At 32.9% G+C, this 17,436-nt stretch overlaps 1 protein-coding gene across 2 annotated transcripts in view; it reads left to right on the top strand.

The window, feature by feature from the left end:
* Positions 1 to 17,436, top strand: part of LOC119637554 — a 59,452-nt gene that overhangs the window by 9,183 nt on the left and 32,833 nt on the right. Inside the window, exon 3 of one of the 2 annotated variants that reach the window (XM_038033640.1) lies at positions 13,349 to 13,531. The exons of the other annotated variant lie outside the window; for it this stretch is intronic. Within the exon in view, the coding sequence (XP_037889568.1) occupies positions 13,349 to 13,531 (183 nt within the window). The remainder of the gene's footprint in view (positions 1 to 13,348; positions 13,532 to 17,436) is intronic. 2 annotated transcript variants of the gene reach the window in all.

A 17,436-nucleotide genomic window follows, 5' to 3' on the forward strand; every position in this document is an offset into this window, starting at 1 on the left:
AACGAATTTGGAAATGTTAAGAAGTTAAATTTGTTTTTTTCTGTTAATGCGACACGCGTTATCTTGTTAGTTGTATAATTTCAAAAAATCGGCAAAAATAGTTCCTGAAAGCAAAGTGTGAATTTTTTTTGCTTAATCGATAGGTATTTTCATATAGATTCACGTGATATAGGTGAATATAGGCGACATTTTCTAGTTTGGCCGCACCAGAGTGTCAAAGTTGGGTGTTCTCCCATATGCATTTTTCGCTAACATAGCAAATTTCAAAAAATCGGCAAAAATAGTTCCTGAAAGCAAAGTGTGAATTTTTTTTGCTTAATCGATAGGTATTTTCATATAGATTCACGTGATATAGGTGAATATAGGCGACATTTTCTAGTTTGGCCGCACCAGAGTGTCAAAGTTGGGTGTTCTCCCATAGCTATGTTATGGTAACATAGCAAATTTCAAAAAATCGGCAAAAATAGTTCCTGAAAGCAAAGTGTGAATTTTTTTTTGCTTAATCGATAGGTATTTTCATATAGATTCACGTGATATAGGTGAATATAGGCGACATTTTCTAGTTTGGCCGCACCAGAGTGTCAAAGTTGGGTGTTCTCCCATAGCTATGTTATGGTAACATAGCAAATTTCAAAAAATCGGCAAAAATAGTTCCTGAAAGCAAAGTGTGAATTTTTTTTGCTTAATCGATAGGTATTTTCATATAGATTCACGTGATATAGGTGAATATAGGCGACATTTTCTAGTTTGGCCGCACCAGAGTGTCAAAGTTGGGTATTCTCCCATAGCTATGTTATGGTAACATAGCAAATTTCAAAAAATCGGCAAAAATAGTTCCTGAAAGCAAAGTGTGAATTTTTTTTGCTTAATCGATAGGTATTTTCATATAGATTCACGTGATATAGGTGAATATAGGCGACATTTTCTAGTTTGGTCGCACCAGAGTGTCAAAGTTGGGTGTTTTTTCATATGCAGTTTTCGCTAACATACCAAATTTCAAATACCGTTAAAAATAGTTTCCATAAGCAGAATTTGAATTTGTTTAGTTTATTTGAAAGGTAGTTTTATATGGATTCATGAAATGTCCACAAAAATATTTTCTTTTTTTTAATATGGACGGATTAGGCTTTCAAACCAACTATATCTCAATTATAAGTATTTAACATGAGCTCTGTTAAGTCGTTAACAGAGGTATGTTAAGAGAAATGGTAGGTGTCTTTACTAGTTAAATTCGAATTTATCTTCACACCCTTATTATTTTTATTGGGATATTGGAGAGTGGGTGGCCTTGTTTGCACCTGTGAGTAGTTCTTGGTAATATTCCTGATAGTGGTTTAAATCGGCATTAAAATAAATTTGGTTTTAATATTTATATATTATTTTATTTATGTGATTTTAAATTCTTAAATATTAAAATAAATGATTATATAGTTTCATAAGTTCTATTTTAAAATTCAAAATTTATTTAATTATATAATGTTAAATTCTCAAATATTAAAAATGTATAATTAAATTAATTTTATAAATTAAGCCGTGCACGTCAGGTTTTAAAAGCGTCGCAGCTGCAAAAATTGAGAAAGCTGAGCTTCGACAAATATATTTTTATAGTATTTTTGTGAGTTGAATTTAGCAGTATATTCTTAAGTGATGACCACATATCAGGTTTGAAAAATAGGATGACATACGTTTACAACAAGCAAACCAGCGCATCTATAGGAGATGTGGATCTGTTATATCCTATAAAGTCGCCTGATAATGTTCAATACAAAAATTTCCGTAATCAGTTCATAAACTTCTTCGCTATAACCATAGCACAGCCTGTTAATTAAATACTACAATGGGTACTGACCAGAGGTTGGTTTGCTGTCGTCGACATCGAATAGACTCAACGCTAATATTTACATTGGGGTTAAAGGCTCTCGACATTAATTGGATGCCTCGAGTACCAAGTTTACAGCTGTTGGCAATGGACAATGTTTTTTGTTTAGACAACTTTTTTCGAAAAAAAAGTTAAATTAATTGAAAATGTTCAAATTTGTATACATATACGTTGAAAAATGAATGTTGAATAGAAGCATTTGAATTAAATAGAAAAGAAGTGTCTATGAAATATACATTCCAGTTTTAACCGCAAAAAGTCATATCAATGTAGTAGCGCTGTTGGAATGGGCGCTGTGATTGAACTGCGTCTTAATACGAAGCGGTGGGTTCGCATTCACGCAAGTTTATGCTCAATTTAATTTTGTTTAAAGGACATTTTGGGCAATGTCGAATATTGATGAACATGAAGAAATTGGAAACAATAATAATAACAAATTTTTTTTTTAAATAAGAATAATAGAACAAAAAATTAGAAGACTAGAAATTAGGAAGAATAATTATAACAAAAAATTTTTACCACGAATTAGGTAGATGTATAGGAAAATAACAGTAATTCTCTAAAAAGAAGGCAAGTTCGTTTATAAGAAAATGTTCACATCAAAATACCGAGAGTAAACTGCCAAGCAAGGAAAGATCAAGACTTGAAGATTCTACTGCTTATGCGTATACAAATGATTGCTTAAGTAAAAATACGTACAACCGCACATAAATATTTCTACCATAGCGCGAATATCTATTCAATACGTCATACTATCATGCACAAATGTTAGTAGTCTGTGATACAAATACATAGCGCACAAATTTCAATGAATGTGTTCGTGTCAGATGCTTTTCTCTTTCAAAGCGCTTGTTTGGAATTAATGTCTTGAAGTAGTATTAGAGGCAACGAAATGCGTAGATGTTGCAAAATTTTGTTTAAAATTGATAACAGAAGAATCTTATGGTCTTCTTGTGCATCTGTTATCAACAACGGTATTAACACTGTTAATTAGCAGCCGTCCGTGGGCTTGCTCTTTCATTCTTAGTATTTATACGGGTACGAATTCTGTTAATAATTTCTTGATACGTCGTCTCATTCTCTCGACCGTTTGCAAACCAGAAGCATATAAAATTCTGTTTTTAAGTCAATAGGGGTTATGGTATGCTTATAAGTGCGTATATATAAAAAAAGACGAAACAGCAGTTATATATTTAGGAAATATAATTTGTTTTCTTTCATCGTTCATTTCACATTGAAGCACTCGAAATTTTAAGTTCGTCAAATCCTTCCACAAATTTCAATAAAAATTTTCGTATTAAGAAATATGAAGAAATTTTATATTATTAAAAAAAATTATGCTGTAAGTTATTATATTTATCTTTACCTAATTCGCTTATTTTATTTGTATATTTATTATTTTAATTGCTTATACATATATATTTGATGTATTTTAATCAATTTTTCATATCGCAGATTATTCTACATGGGCCCTATTTGTGTTAGATAATTATTATACAATTTTCCACAATTAAACAATTAAATAAATTAATAATTCTAGCCTATCCAATTTGAACTGTTTTTTATTTTCCCGACTAGTATTCTCTAAGTCAGCGTGCTGCCGGAATTCTTAACGTAATATCAAGTAAATGGCGCTATGCGCTATGCGCTATGCAATCATCAGTTTTTTCCACAATCTTATTGGAAATCAGTTCTCTAGTACCTAATTTATATTAATTTTCATAATATTCTGATACGTACATTTCCCATTGGCACCGGTATATTTCGAAAAGTCTATCTTTGGGGTTTTTTAAAGTAATTTTCCTCTATGTAAATATCGTCACCGACTTCTGGACTACTTAGCTACTACTTTTTGTTTCCAATGTCCGCAAGTCCTTCTTTACCCGTTTGCAGTCTCTTTGTAATCTTTTCTCCCCAATTCGTGGCCGAATATAGTAAATACAGTCTATGCTCGCTGCAGTTTTCGTCCATGACAGGAAAACTTTCGGAACACTATGATCTTCGTTAGGAAATAACGTACGCCCGTCAGTATACGAAATAAGCTTATTGTTCATGAAGGTTCTTCGTTCACAATTCGTCAGCGCACGTTTGAACTATGATTCTTGTGTCAGGCTATTTCGCTTTTGCTGATGTAATATGGGGTTTCAATGGATCATAGGTATATTCAACTTATTAATTTTCACATTCTCTATGATGAGAAGTTTGAGAAGATATTAGTTTGGGGAAAAAGAAATCCATTATTTTTATATGAACTTCAGGACTTTATTTAACATGCGTCGGATTGTCCGATTTGGGTCAAATATGCACCGTTTTGTTGTATGATTTGTTGCCAGTTTAAAGGTAACTTCAAAATGCCTCTCTCATAGAAGTCCTGGTCTCTATTTGCAAAAAACTCTAGTAGTCGATTTTCACAATCCTCCCATCTTCCAATTTTTTATCATTAAAGAAATTTTGCAATGCAAGAAAAAGATGATAATCGCTTGGTGCCAAGTCCGGACTGTATGGCGGATACATTAAAACTTCCCAACCAAGCTCCCGAAGTTTCCGGCGAGTCACTGTAGATGTGTGTGGCCTAGCGTTGTCCTGGTGGAACACGACACCTCTCCTGTTGGCCAATTCTGGCCGTTTCTGGTCAATCGTTATCTTCAAACGGTCCAGTTGTTGACAGTAGAGATCAGAATTTAGCGTTTGGCCATATGGAAGCAACTCATAATAAATAATCCCCTTCCAGTCCCACCAAATGCATAGCAAACCCTTCCTGGCCGTTAGTCCTGGTTTGACCACCGTTTGAGGTGCTTCACCGCTCTTTGACCACGATCGTTTTCGCACAGGGTTATCTTATGTGATCCATTTCTCATCTCCAGTCACCATCCGTTTAAGAAATGGGTCTATCTCAGATGGAAATTCGATCCATCATGTTTTTTTCTGTTAATTGGTATGGCACCCAAACATCGAGCTTCTTTTTGAATTCAGCTTTGTGTAAATGGTTTAAAACTGTTTTATGGTCGATTTTTAGCTCCTGGGCGATGTTACGACTGCTAACATGCCGGTCAACTTCGATCATTTCTCCGATTTTATCGACATTTTCGACGACCGGCCTACCTGTGCGAGGTGCATCTTTAACATCAAAAATTCCTGAACGGAATCTACGAAACCGAAATTGCGCATAATTGGCTGTTACAGTACCGGAACCATAAACACCATTCACAATTTTAGCCGCCTGGCTTGCATTTTCGCCTTTGTCAAAGAAAAACTGTAAAATGTACCGAATTTTCTCTTTGTTCACTTCCATTTTTAACACGCTGTAACTCACAACTGAATGCACCAAACAAAAAACAGCAAAAGAATTTTTTTTACTGCGAAATGTCACCTTTCCAACGAGCATAAATATGAGATTGTTTGATCGATACTTTACGAGAAATCTATCAGTGCAGCCATCTACCGAAAATATAATGGATTTCTTTTTCCCTAAAGTAATATGTGATCTTTGCTCATTTCAACTTAATCGCCTTCTTAATTTAAATGACCGTCTTCTTGATCTTTTATTTTCCAATAGTAAGAACTTACTAGTTCTTCGCTCTGATCCGTTTGTATTATCTAAGTACTCATATAACCTCACTATGTCTATCTCTTTGAACGTACTATTGAGTAAAAATAATGCAGACTTATCGCCGACCCAACGAGAGCACGTTATCTTTTCCATAAAACTGATCAGGATATGTTACTTTACGTGCCGTGTTGTCATATGGTTTGCAAACTGCGGTGATATTGATGGCAGCCTATTCTCTTTATATGAAGTTCTGTCTTTTGCAATTTACTTGGTATGTGCTTTAAGCCTTTATCTGCGTTCCTTCTGGTTTAATGATGAAGAAATATGCTCTTTAGACGTTGTAAAAAGGGGACTTTACGGGGGAAAAATGGGGATTATGTTCCGTAATTTATTAAATGTTGTAAGATAGAAAGTGCCATGATGCCTGTGTTCATAAAATAAAGAATGAGATGGCGGTCGACGCGACAGAGTTTTTACAAATTTGTGAATTGTAAAAAGACATTTACTGGTGGTCCATCGTTCATGTGTTATAATAATACTGAGTCTTCTAACTCATCACAAATTTGTAATCTTTTTATCCGTACCGCAAATCATTATCTGAGCAGGAGGTATGCAAAACTTTGTGTTCATTGAAATCATGCAGTTATCACGGCATTAATTGTGCAAGGTAGTGTAGAGCTCGTTGTTAAGCTGGTCTCTTGGTGCAGTTTTCACTATTATTTTTAACAATTGTTTTAGGAGAGCTTGCTTCCTGACATCTTACATTTTATCCTTCAAATTTAAACCCCTTCTTGGTTTTGTTAAGCGTTGGTGTAAAGATTGTTGATCCACGCTTTGCAATAAAGCTGTACATTCCATTAACAGTACGCCTTCTTAAGTATGCTGTGATTGTATGATCTCCAAACTACAAATCTATATAAATAGAAGCCTTTTCTACGATATGCATTACGTACTTAGAGTGGGGATCCTCAACGGACCTGAAATCTTTATGACAGTCGGACTTTGTTGTGGGGTTCCTTTATTACTAAACTCTTCAACGGGGAAGTGAAATACCCGGGTAAAAATTAACTTTCCATCTGTTTTAATTAAGATATCTTTTTGTGGAACTACTTACGAATAATTTCACGCGTTTAGTGTTATTTTAATGAATACTATCATCTGTATGATAGCTACTCGAATTCCATAAACCATATGAAGGACGTCATGCTCGGATAATTTTTTTGATTGTAAATGACCAATTACTCAAGGGATCCATCCTATTTGATAAGACATTGACGACCGAAGGGAGAGAAAGTGATAGGGAAGGGACTGTGGCGTAGTGAGCGTGTGCTGAATAAATAAGTGTTATGCTTTTACAGTCCAAGCACTCATTAAAACTACGATTAAAGTAAACTTTACCGCATTTGAGATTTGAACCTGCGAACAGTGACTTGGCAGTTGCAATTCTTATTTACTCGGCTACTCATGCAGATGATATGAATTGGTATGGAAGTTGTCAGTTTAACATAATCATCCTAAATTTTGACATTTATAAATCTGTTTATATAAAATGATTGATTTAGACCCTCAACTACTTCTTATTGTTATTTTATTTTCGTAAATTTTGCTTTTCACCATGTCTTTCATTTTAGTTCGTTAGAGCATGCCAATTCTGATCCGCAAAACTAGTAATTATTAGTTCTATAAAAAATTCTCTAAACGAATTTATCTATTTTGATTAAGTTAATGTTTGAAAATACTCAGTTATAAAGTTTTAGAATAGGTTTTTTTTACTTCCTTTTCTCTTCATTTCTCTTCTTACTGCTCTTTCAAGGATTTATTTTCAATTAGTATAGGCTATGATATCCATGAATGAATTAAATAAATAAATAAAAATATGTATAGGGAGATGATACTCGCAGTTCTCGTCAAATATTAAGCATTTTTAGAGCTGTGTAGTTGACGTGATCACATGCATTTAAATTAGTATAAAGTTTATAAAAATATAAGAAACAACACTGACGACTTCGATCGGAATATTTGCCATTATTACTTAAGGTTCAGAAGAAAAGTCCAGCGGTGCACTTTGTGATACGTTAATAGCTCCGAATATAGATGAATTTAGTTACAGATTACTTTCACTAAAGCAGCGAATAATGTTGACCAGATAATCATTTGCTCGTTTAATAAAGTCTTCAACAAATCTCAAAAGTCATAAAAAATACATTTGTTGATTATCAGCGCATAGACGAGCTTTTGCATAAAACAAGAATTAATCAAATTAGTAATAAATGCACTTATCAAACTTGGCCTTATTACCGTACCTTAGGGTACCGTAGGCGAAATTTCTCTCAGAGTTGTTTATCTCTACAAACCGTTTTCTATTCTCAAGATATGCTTTTATTAACTTGGCGCATGAATATCTGAAGGCCATGTACGGGTCAAGTTTTTTAATAGCAAATAATGAACAACTGCATTAAACCTTTAGAGAGTAAGTATTGCTCTGAACTAATGCTACAACTACTGCTAATTTTTTTCCAGTCGTATGTTGGGTGGCTATTCTGAAGAAATTTAACGCTGGGTGAAAACCAGCAGATACAGCAGGTTTATTATTGTAATAATAACACTGATTTTCCAAGGGTGTTAAGTTATATTTAAATATAACTAGCACAGACACAACCTAAAATTTTTTCGCATAGCTCTGTTACGCCGGTAACTTCTGTTAAGGGAACTCTCGGAGGGATTTAGTTCAAAATATAGTTGAAATGAAACTTTTCGAGAATTTTTTTACAAAATATCATAAATAAAACGTGACTTCATGTAAATTAATTAATATTCGAAAGGACAACATTTTTACACCATGTCATAAATGGCGTTGATAAAGCGAAAGTTTGCGTAGCTACTGTGGCCAAACCATGCCCTGTACAAGAATGAAACTAGTACGGCATGAATCCCCCATTAATAGGCTTACCAATGATGTCCAGGATATATGATATTCGGAGAATTTTCCTAAGAGGCACAAGATAAGCGTCTTTGGTAATTAGATGCGAATTTTTATGGTTGGGCTAATGGTGCGTATTCCTGAGTTTCATGTACGAAATTTTTATTGCTTTAAAGAATATTAATATCATAATTCCTTTACATTTGCGTAGAGGCTTGACGAAGTACTATGGTTTTCAAGATAAATTCGAATTTAACTAGCAAGGAACCCTACCACATCTGTTAACAAAACTCTATTAACCCCTTAACAGAGCTTTGTTAAATAATTAACATTAAGTTATAGTTGAATTTGGAAGCCTACTCCGTCCATATTAAACAACGTTAAATATTTTTGTGAACGTCTACATGAAAATACCTTTCAAACAAACTAAACAAATTCAAATTCTGCTGCAAATTTTAGACTCTGGTGCGGTGAAACTAGAAATTGTCCCCTATCATCCTGTCCTGTATCACATAAATCTATATAAAAGTACCTGTCAAATGAGAAAACAAAGTTGAAACTTTTCTTTCGGGAACTATTTTCAACGATCTTTTGAAACTTGTTATGTTAACGAAAATGTCACCTATATTCATCTACATCACGTGAATGTATATAAAAGTATCTGTCGAATGAGCAAAAATGTTCAAAAAATGTTGGGGAACTATTTTTAACGATCTTTTGAAATTTGTTAGCGAAAAATTGGTGTGAGTATAGTGTTGTATAATATTAATATTATAGTATAGTGTATAGCGTAGCACTAGTATAGTATACTCAAGTACAATATAGTATAGTACAGTATATACTAATACAGTTTATACTATACATTAAACTATAGTCTAGTATACTACAATATATACTAGTAAAGTATACACTATATTGTAGTTTGGTGTAGTACAATATATACTAAACTTTACTATACTGCAGTATACTACAGTGTACATTGTACCAAATTCTACTATACTAAGGTATGTACAATATTGTACTAAATTTTATACTACACTACAGTATACAATATTTTGCACTAAATTTTGCTATACTACATTATATTGTATTTTGTACTACATTTTACTACACTGCAGTATGTACCATTTTGTACTAAATTTGCTTATAGTACAATATACACTAAATTTTACTATACTACAGCATACTAGAGTGTACAGTGCATTGTACTAAATTTTATTATTACACAGTATATTATTTTGTACTAAATTTTAGTACGCTATAGTATATAGAATAGTGTATAGAATATAGAATATAGAATACTGTATACTGTAGCGTAGTAAAATTTAGTGCAATATTCTATATACTATAGTATAGTAAAATTTAGTACAATGCACTGTACACTGTTGTATACTGTAGTATAGTAAAATTTAGTGTATATTGTACTACACTAGACTATAATGTAGTGTATACTGTACTATTATATATTGCACTATACTAGACTACAGTATGGTGTATAGTATATATGGTACTAGAGTATACTATACTATACTACTACACTAGAGTATACTATAAACTATACTATAATACTAGTACTATAGTCACACCCATTTTCGGTAACATAGCAATTTTCAAAAGATCGTTAAACATAGTTCCCCAACTTCTTGAGAACTTTTTTTGCTTATTCTGCAGGTACTTTTACATAGATTCACGTGATACATGTGAATATAGGTGACATTTTCGTTCTTATCAGAAATGGTAGGTATCTTTGCTACTTGAATTCAAATTTATTTTCACAACCTTACACTATTCATAACATAATTTAAAAGATAGTTTTTCTATAACTGCATTTTTATCTCTTTCTACCTATTTGTAACAAAAATTTAAGTGCGAAATTATATCGCTTTTTTTCCATAAAGGATTGGTATACTAATAAGTGTCGTGCTGAAATCCGTAACAATAGTTGTGACAAGAAACTAATTTCCTTCTTTCTAGTGCAATTATTGGAATTTCATTAGCTGATTGCCAATTGAATTCGTAGCGTGTGTACTGGCCACTCTTTCAGCTATAGTGTGTTAACTCGATGATTGGTTATATATAATGAAATGTATAGTTCCTATCAAAGTTTTAGTAGCATTGAAAAACATAGAGAAGTAAAGGGTTCAGAGCAGTTTATATAGGTTTCATGAATATTTTTAGAAAGGTGTGAGTGCATTTCGTCAACATTTTCTAACTTTTCGTAAGCAACTGTCTCGGGAACATTTATTCTCATACTTATGGACTTTTCTTTCTCTATTTTGCAAATTTTCGTTCTTTATTAAGTGTTTGCAAAAATTTTGATCATCGACTTTTAAAAATGAGAAAGAAATGGAGAATGCCTGTGTACATAACGGTTGAACTCGATGGTTTTGATCTTCTTCTACATAAGATAACAGTTTTTCGTTTAATATATTGACTGTTTCTGCATACGCTGACGCTAATCATTGAGCGCTCAAATTCTCCTTCCAAATTCTTTACTTTTGTTTTTTATTTGAAGAATTCTACTGCCAAAGCCCACCAAACAGGTTCAGGGGCTTATGGTGCTGCTGCTCCGTCATATCTCAATTGTCGGTTTTGGTTTCAATGGTTCAGAAGTGACGATTCGAATTGACTGAAAATGACACGCTTATTGCAAGAGCTATCAAGGGTACATTGTTGCAGCTCGAATGAAAAGTTCTGACACACTCAGCGTACCCACGAGATATGGCACCTCCAGATTATCATTTGTTCAGATCGGTACAGCATGCCATGGCTGGCACGTGGGTCCACAAAGTTGAAGAAGTGCGAAAATGGATCGATGGGTGGATCGTTGCCAAACGAACATAAGTTCTTTTGACGTGATATCGGCATGTTGCCAAGAGAAAGTGATGGAAACTATTTTAATTAATATATATTGTACCCATTTTCCAAGAGAAAAAGTGATCGACGTTTTTGCAAACACCTAATTATTCTGAATTCTGCTTTAAAATACTTGCTACAAATGTGTGAAGTATATTATTTAGATCCCTATAATCCGAATGTTCTAAGTTTACCTGTGTTGAAACGTCCATTTTCATTGAATTGAGTGACACTTTTTTTTCACAAAACTATGTCGTTACCGAAAGAAAGTTTTGGCAGAGAAAGTTTTTATCTTATGGAAGAATTTTCAGTATATAATATATCATTTTTATACGTCTTTTTTTTAAGATCTTAACGAAATTTTTCCTGTAAAACATTATTAAAAGTACATCACCTTTTTCGATTACGTTGTTTTTAATCCCTACACAATAAATGAAGTAACGAATTTTTGTTTTTTTTCACATATAGGGATGTTTTTATTTAACTCAATGTCCCTACTATTATTTTCCAGCACGAGGAATTTAAAAAACTTATCAGAATCTAAAAGTTTTTTTTTTCATCTTCCTCTAACAATTTGGAAACTAACGCAAATTAGAAATAGAGCTCCAAATAAGTAATAAGTAATAAAACAAATTTGTATCAGTCGTCATATTTGTTCTATATCGTTTGTTTGTTTTGTACTTGCTTAATGTTAATTTTAGTTTAAGCAAAATTTTGTCCTAAATTTGATGTAATTTCAAATAAACAAAAATTCTGTTCACAATTTCGCAGTTTCAATGTACAGTAAGATGACGATATTTGTTCACTTGTAGCGCAATTCAATGATAGCAAATCGCTTTAATTGTTTTTCCTTATTTTTGCTTATATTCGATTCATTGTCACCAACGAAATGAACATAATATAGGTAAATAAAGGTATACTGGAAAGTTTTAATTTTTACATTTTGCAATCCTTTAACAGTTTATAAAACAAGCTGAAGTAAATTTGGAAATTCTAAATCCAAAACTCAGGGTTAAAAACCTTTATGCGGTTTCTCTAGTCTTTTCAAGAATCTCCGCTTTAAGAGAACTACTTAATAATTATTTGATTTGTTCATTGTAATTATATTATATTATCATTACTTTAGGTACCATATTATCTTTAAGAAAGAAAGCTACATAGGCTTAGAATATATTCCAGGGAAGTAGTGTTTTGGAACAAGCAAGTTACGTGGTTGGTACTATAGCTTCTACGTGTGATGTGAGTGCAATATGTGAAATATATACATCAATAAATTTTAGTGAAAATACTTTCTAACGAAAAATGAAGAAATTTTTTATAAAATTGGAGGAATAATTTATCTTCATTTGAATTATTACTCATATGTTGACTAATTTTATTAGCATACAGATTTATTTTATATAAATCATGTAAAAAAAATTATGAAGAAAAGTGTCCTACAGAGGTATTTGAGAGTGTCTACAAGGGTGATAAGCCCTGGACATGGTGACGAAGTTAGGTTTTCCTGATAAGTTTTAGTGTCATTTAAAACATATCAAAAACTGCGCTTAAATGAATTCGGTAAAATTGTTTAGATTTAATTTAGTGTCTTTTGTATGTGGGTAGAGCATATTTGGAGGAATTTTAGGTTTTTCTTCTTTAAGTTTTAACGTTCTTTAAAACATATCACAAATCTGCACTTGAATAAACTTATCAAATTTTTTTATAACACACTTTGTACATTGTAACTTTTCGCCAATGGTATACATACACTATGTGGTGATTGATAACAATAAATTTCTGTTTTAATTTTTTATAACATCAAAGTATGATATCTTTTTTAAGTATGTGTGTATCTTTTGTTTTTCTCATCATTTTGTTACATTAAAAATTGTGGCAATACCAAAAATGCGAGCAATGTTTAGTGAGCTAACTTCGTGCCACTGACAAACAAATACTTGTATACTCAAGCATAAGACACATGGCGGTATTTGCCTAAAGCTTCATTGCGCTCACAAACTACTAAAGTTTGTAGCATTCCACGCTAGGTATATACGGAGAATTGGTAATAGGGTAAACAAAAACTTAGTAAAGTTTACATAAATTAAATAAATTAAACTCTTTATAAGAATACACTTAATTAAAATTTTTTATAAATTTTTAGGGTGTCGTTCGGTTCTTCTAAAGGTTCCATGGTCGAAACATTGGTTTTTGAAACGCCAACTCCTTTATCAGAACATGTAGAACCAAACTTTAGATTTGGTTCCGAAGGCGACCATAAGGCACCTGCTTATAATACGCATACTAAAATTAACATGGACGACAGTGGTATCGAAGTTCAAGAGGAGTAAGTATGCAGATTTCATATTCCGATTAGTTAATTTCATAATTTTAACGTAATATTGCGAAAATGTATAAGGGAACTTTAATCATATTTGCACGATTTGAGCTTTTGAAGCTTATTTAAATTTTGAAGTTAAATTTTTGGATTATTTCACATTACATTTTCAACAATGTTTTTTTACTTCACTTGAAATTAACAATTAACGTTAAAAGAAAAAATATGTGTAAGCTGCTTACAACTTTTCGACCCAAAATTTGGGAGAGAGATGCGTTGGCGAACTGTGTACACACATATTGTGGTGTTATACATTATCAACACATATGGTTTTCTTAGTTTTAAGTGTTTTGCTTCTACCTTTGTAGAACTATGTATTCAACTTATTGGTTATATGGATACTATTCTATAACGTAAATCGTTTCTCGTAATTTTATGTTTTTAACTCCTTATGAAATTAATCTGGCACAAAATGAATTGTAATTTTTAAAATGGAGTAAACTTTATTTACAACACTTAGGAGATCCATTTGCTACTTATTTACAGGAACTTATACTTACAACGCTTTAATTCTCGTTCTGGGCTTGGTCATTAGAATATTGCAATTAAACTCTCTTGATCGACTCTCCCGATTAACATTTCAAATATTAGTTTGGGGAAAAAGAAATCCATTATTTTTATATGAACTTCAGGACTTTATTTAACATGCGTCGGATTGTCCGATTTGGGTCAAATATGCACCGTTTTGTTGTATGATTTGTTGCCAGTTTAAAGGTAACTTCAAAATGCCTCTCTCATAGAAGTCCTGGTCTCTATTTGCACAAAACTCTAGTAGTCGATTTTCACAATCCTCCCATCTTCCAATTTTTTATTATTAAAGAAATTTTGCAATGCAAAAAAAAGATGATAATCGCTTGGTGCCAAGTCCGGACTGTATGGCGGATGCTTTAAAACTTCCCAACCAAGCTCCCGAAGTTTCTGGCGAGTCACTGTAGATGTGTGTGGCCTAGCGTTGTCCTGGTGGAACACGACACCTCTCCTGTTGGCCAATTCTGGCCGTTTCTGGTCAATCGCTATCTTCAAACGGTCCAGTTGTTGACAGTAGAGATCAGAATTTAGCGTTTGGCCATATGGAAGCAACTCATAATAAATAATCCCCTTCCAGTCCCACCAAATGCATAGCAAACCCTTCCTGGTCGTTAGTCCTGGTTTAACCACCGTTTGAGGTGCTTCACCGCTCTTTGACCACGATCGTTTTCGCACAGGGTTATCTTATGTGATCCATTTCTCATCTCCAGTCACCATCCGTTTAAGAAATGGGTCTACCTCAGATGGAAATTCGATCCATCATGTTTTTTTCTGTTAATTGGTATGGCACCCAAACATCGAGCTTCTTTTTGAATCCAGCTTTGTGTAAATGGTTTAAAACTGGTTTATGGTCGATTTTTAGCTCCTGGGCGATGTTACGACTGCTAACATGCCGGTCAACTTCGATCATTTCCCCGTTTTTATCGACATTTTCGACGACCGGCCTACCTGTGCGAGGTGCATCTTTAACATCAAAAATTCCTGAACGGAATCTACGAAACCAAAATTGCACATAATTGGCTGTTACAGTAACGGAACCATAAACACCATTCACAATTTTAGCCGCCTGGCTTGCCTTTTCGCCTTTGTCAAAGAAAAACTGTAAAATGTACCGAATTTTCTCTTTGTTCACTTCCATTTTTAACACGCTGTAACTCACAACTGAATGCACCAAACAAAAAACAGCAAAAGAATTTTTTTTACTGCGAAATGTCACCTTTCCAACGAGCATAAATATGAGATTGTTTGATCGATACTTTACGAGAAATCTATCAGTGCAGCCATCTACCGAAAAAATAATGGATTTCTTTTCCCCAAACTAATATTTCGCTTGTAAACCCTTTAACAAGGTTGTTACCATTACCTAATATATGTATTTAATGCGTTTTCACGGTAAATTTTTTGCCAATTGTTGCTAATCTATTCGAAAGTCGCCAGCTGCGTAACACAGGTAACGCGCCGTGCATGTGTACTTGGTTTTCCCTTTCTTTAGAATTTGGCTTCCTAGAAAATTGTCATAAAAACTTAAATTTTCGTAACAATTATTCCTCAGTGGGAAAACATGCATGTTAAACTCGCTAAATCTAAACATAAGCTCGGTAATCTCTTTTCATTTTATCAACATACGGGAAAAAATAAAACGTTTTTAAATAGTTTTTTATTGAAACTTTCAAAATTGGCGTAAGAGAACACCAATCACTTTGAAATCCCTTTAACAAATGACATTCAGCGCAAATATGCTTACAATTATTTCGATTGTAAAGTTTAGAAGATAGTAATTCAGTAATAATTTTACATTTTTAGTCTCAGACTTTCAGACAGAATATTATTTGGATTATGACAAATTTATGCTAATGTCAGCGTGAGCTTTGTCTGCTAAACTTATGAATATTTACTTTATTTATAGTCTTGGACTTTATTTATGGCCTCTCTAGTTTTTCAAGTTAACGTTATCTATATGCGGATCGTATGTTGTTTACAAAACTATATTAAGAGATTGCCTTTTTTCTACAATTTATTTTTAAATATTCAATCTTACGAAAAAATGTGAAAATTTCAATTTTTTATCCAAATTTGCGTAACTACGTGATTTTAAATAAATAAGATGTAAATGAACGAATGTTTCGGCAAGGTGGCTTGCGATAAATTTCGTTATTCTTTCTCTGCCTGGATTTGATGTGTGAAGTAAAAAGTTAATAAAGCCGGCGTGTATACTTAATAACAATTGTGGGGTAGTGAACGATTTAACAGTTTATTACGTGAGTTTTTTTTTTCTGATCACTTGTGCTATACTCATTTTTAGTCAAACTTATTTTTTCCTCATTCTAACCTTATACTATTATATATTCATCATATCCTTTATACCTTTATCTAAATGATCAAGCAATTTCGTTTTTTAGCAATTAATCTATTATTGCCACGCTGTTCTTGTTTTATAATTTTACATACTTCTACAATAAAAATTTATTTCCGCAATTTGTGCTATTCTGTTACCCCGTTTCTTATCCAAGTTCCTTGCTATATGTAATGTTACTTCTTCTGTCACCCTCTTATCCCTCAAATGCCCACATCATCAAATGGAGGTATTACTTCTCTATTGGACCGACGTACTCATGAGGTTCCAATTGGCTCTCTCTAATCAAAACCTACGCATGCCGCTATACAACACTGTGCATTTTCTATGGCAACGCACCTCAAAGTAGTTGGTCGCTAATACTTCTACTAATGACATCAAACGTTATGGAGCTTCTAAATGTCCATATGTTAATCTGACCAGCATTGGCATAATCAACTTTAGGTTTTATCAACAAAGGCATTTCGATCTTCTAAACTTGCGATCTTATCGAATTTCTTCGAACCATTATTAAGCAAAGCATTTTAGCCAACTATCGTCTTATTAAAGCACTAGGACTCGAATTAACAACAATCCGATCTCTTAAAAAAAATAATAATTGTTGCGTTGAATATCCTTTTTAGTCTACTCCCTGTACCTGCAATAGAGAATTGAGCTCTGTAGTTGCAATATATTTCTGAACTGCATAAGTTATTTGAATATCTCTTGATTTGATAAATAAGTGGTAGCTTCAAAAATATAGTCCCCCAGCCAAACAAAGCTTAAGCAAAGGTCGACTGATTTTCGACAATTTCATTGAATTATGCTGCTGTATTCGCCAGGTTTTTTCTGGTAATTGTGAAACCGGCATTTACATATAGAGTAAATCATAAATTGTTATTGCACAAATTTGATCTGCTAGGATTTACGCCATACTTGGCTGGATAGATAACATTTTGCATGAAAAGTAGCATACAAAAAATTGTCCTCAAAT

This window comes from Glossina fuscipes, unplaced genomic scaffold (assembly GCF_014805625.2).
Source record: "Glossina fuscipes isolate IAEA_lab_2018 unplaced genomic scaffold, Yale_Gfus_2 60, whole genome shotgun sequence".
In the NCBI taxonomy this organism is placed as follows: Eukaryota; Metazoa; Arthropoda; class Insecta; order Diptera; family Glossinidae; genus Glossina; species Glossina fuscipes.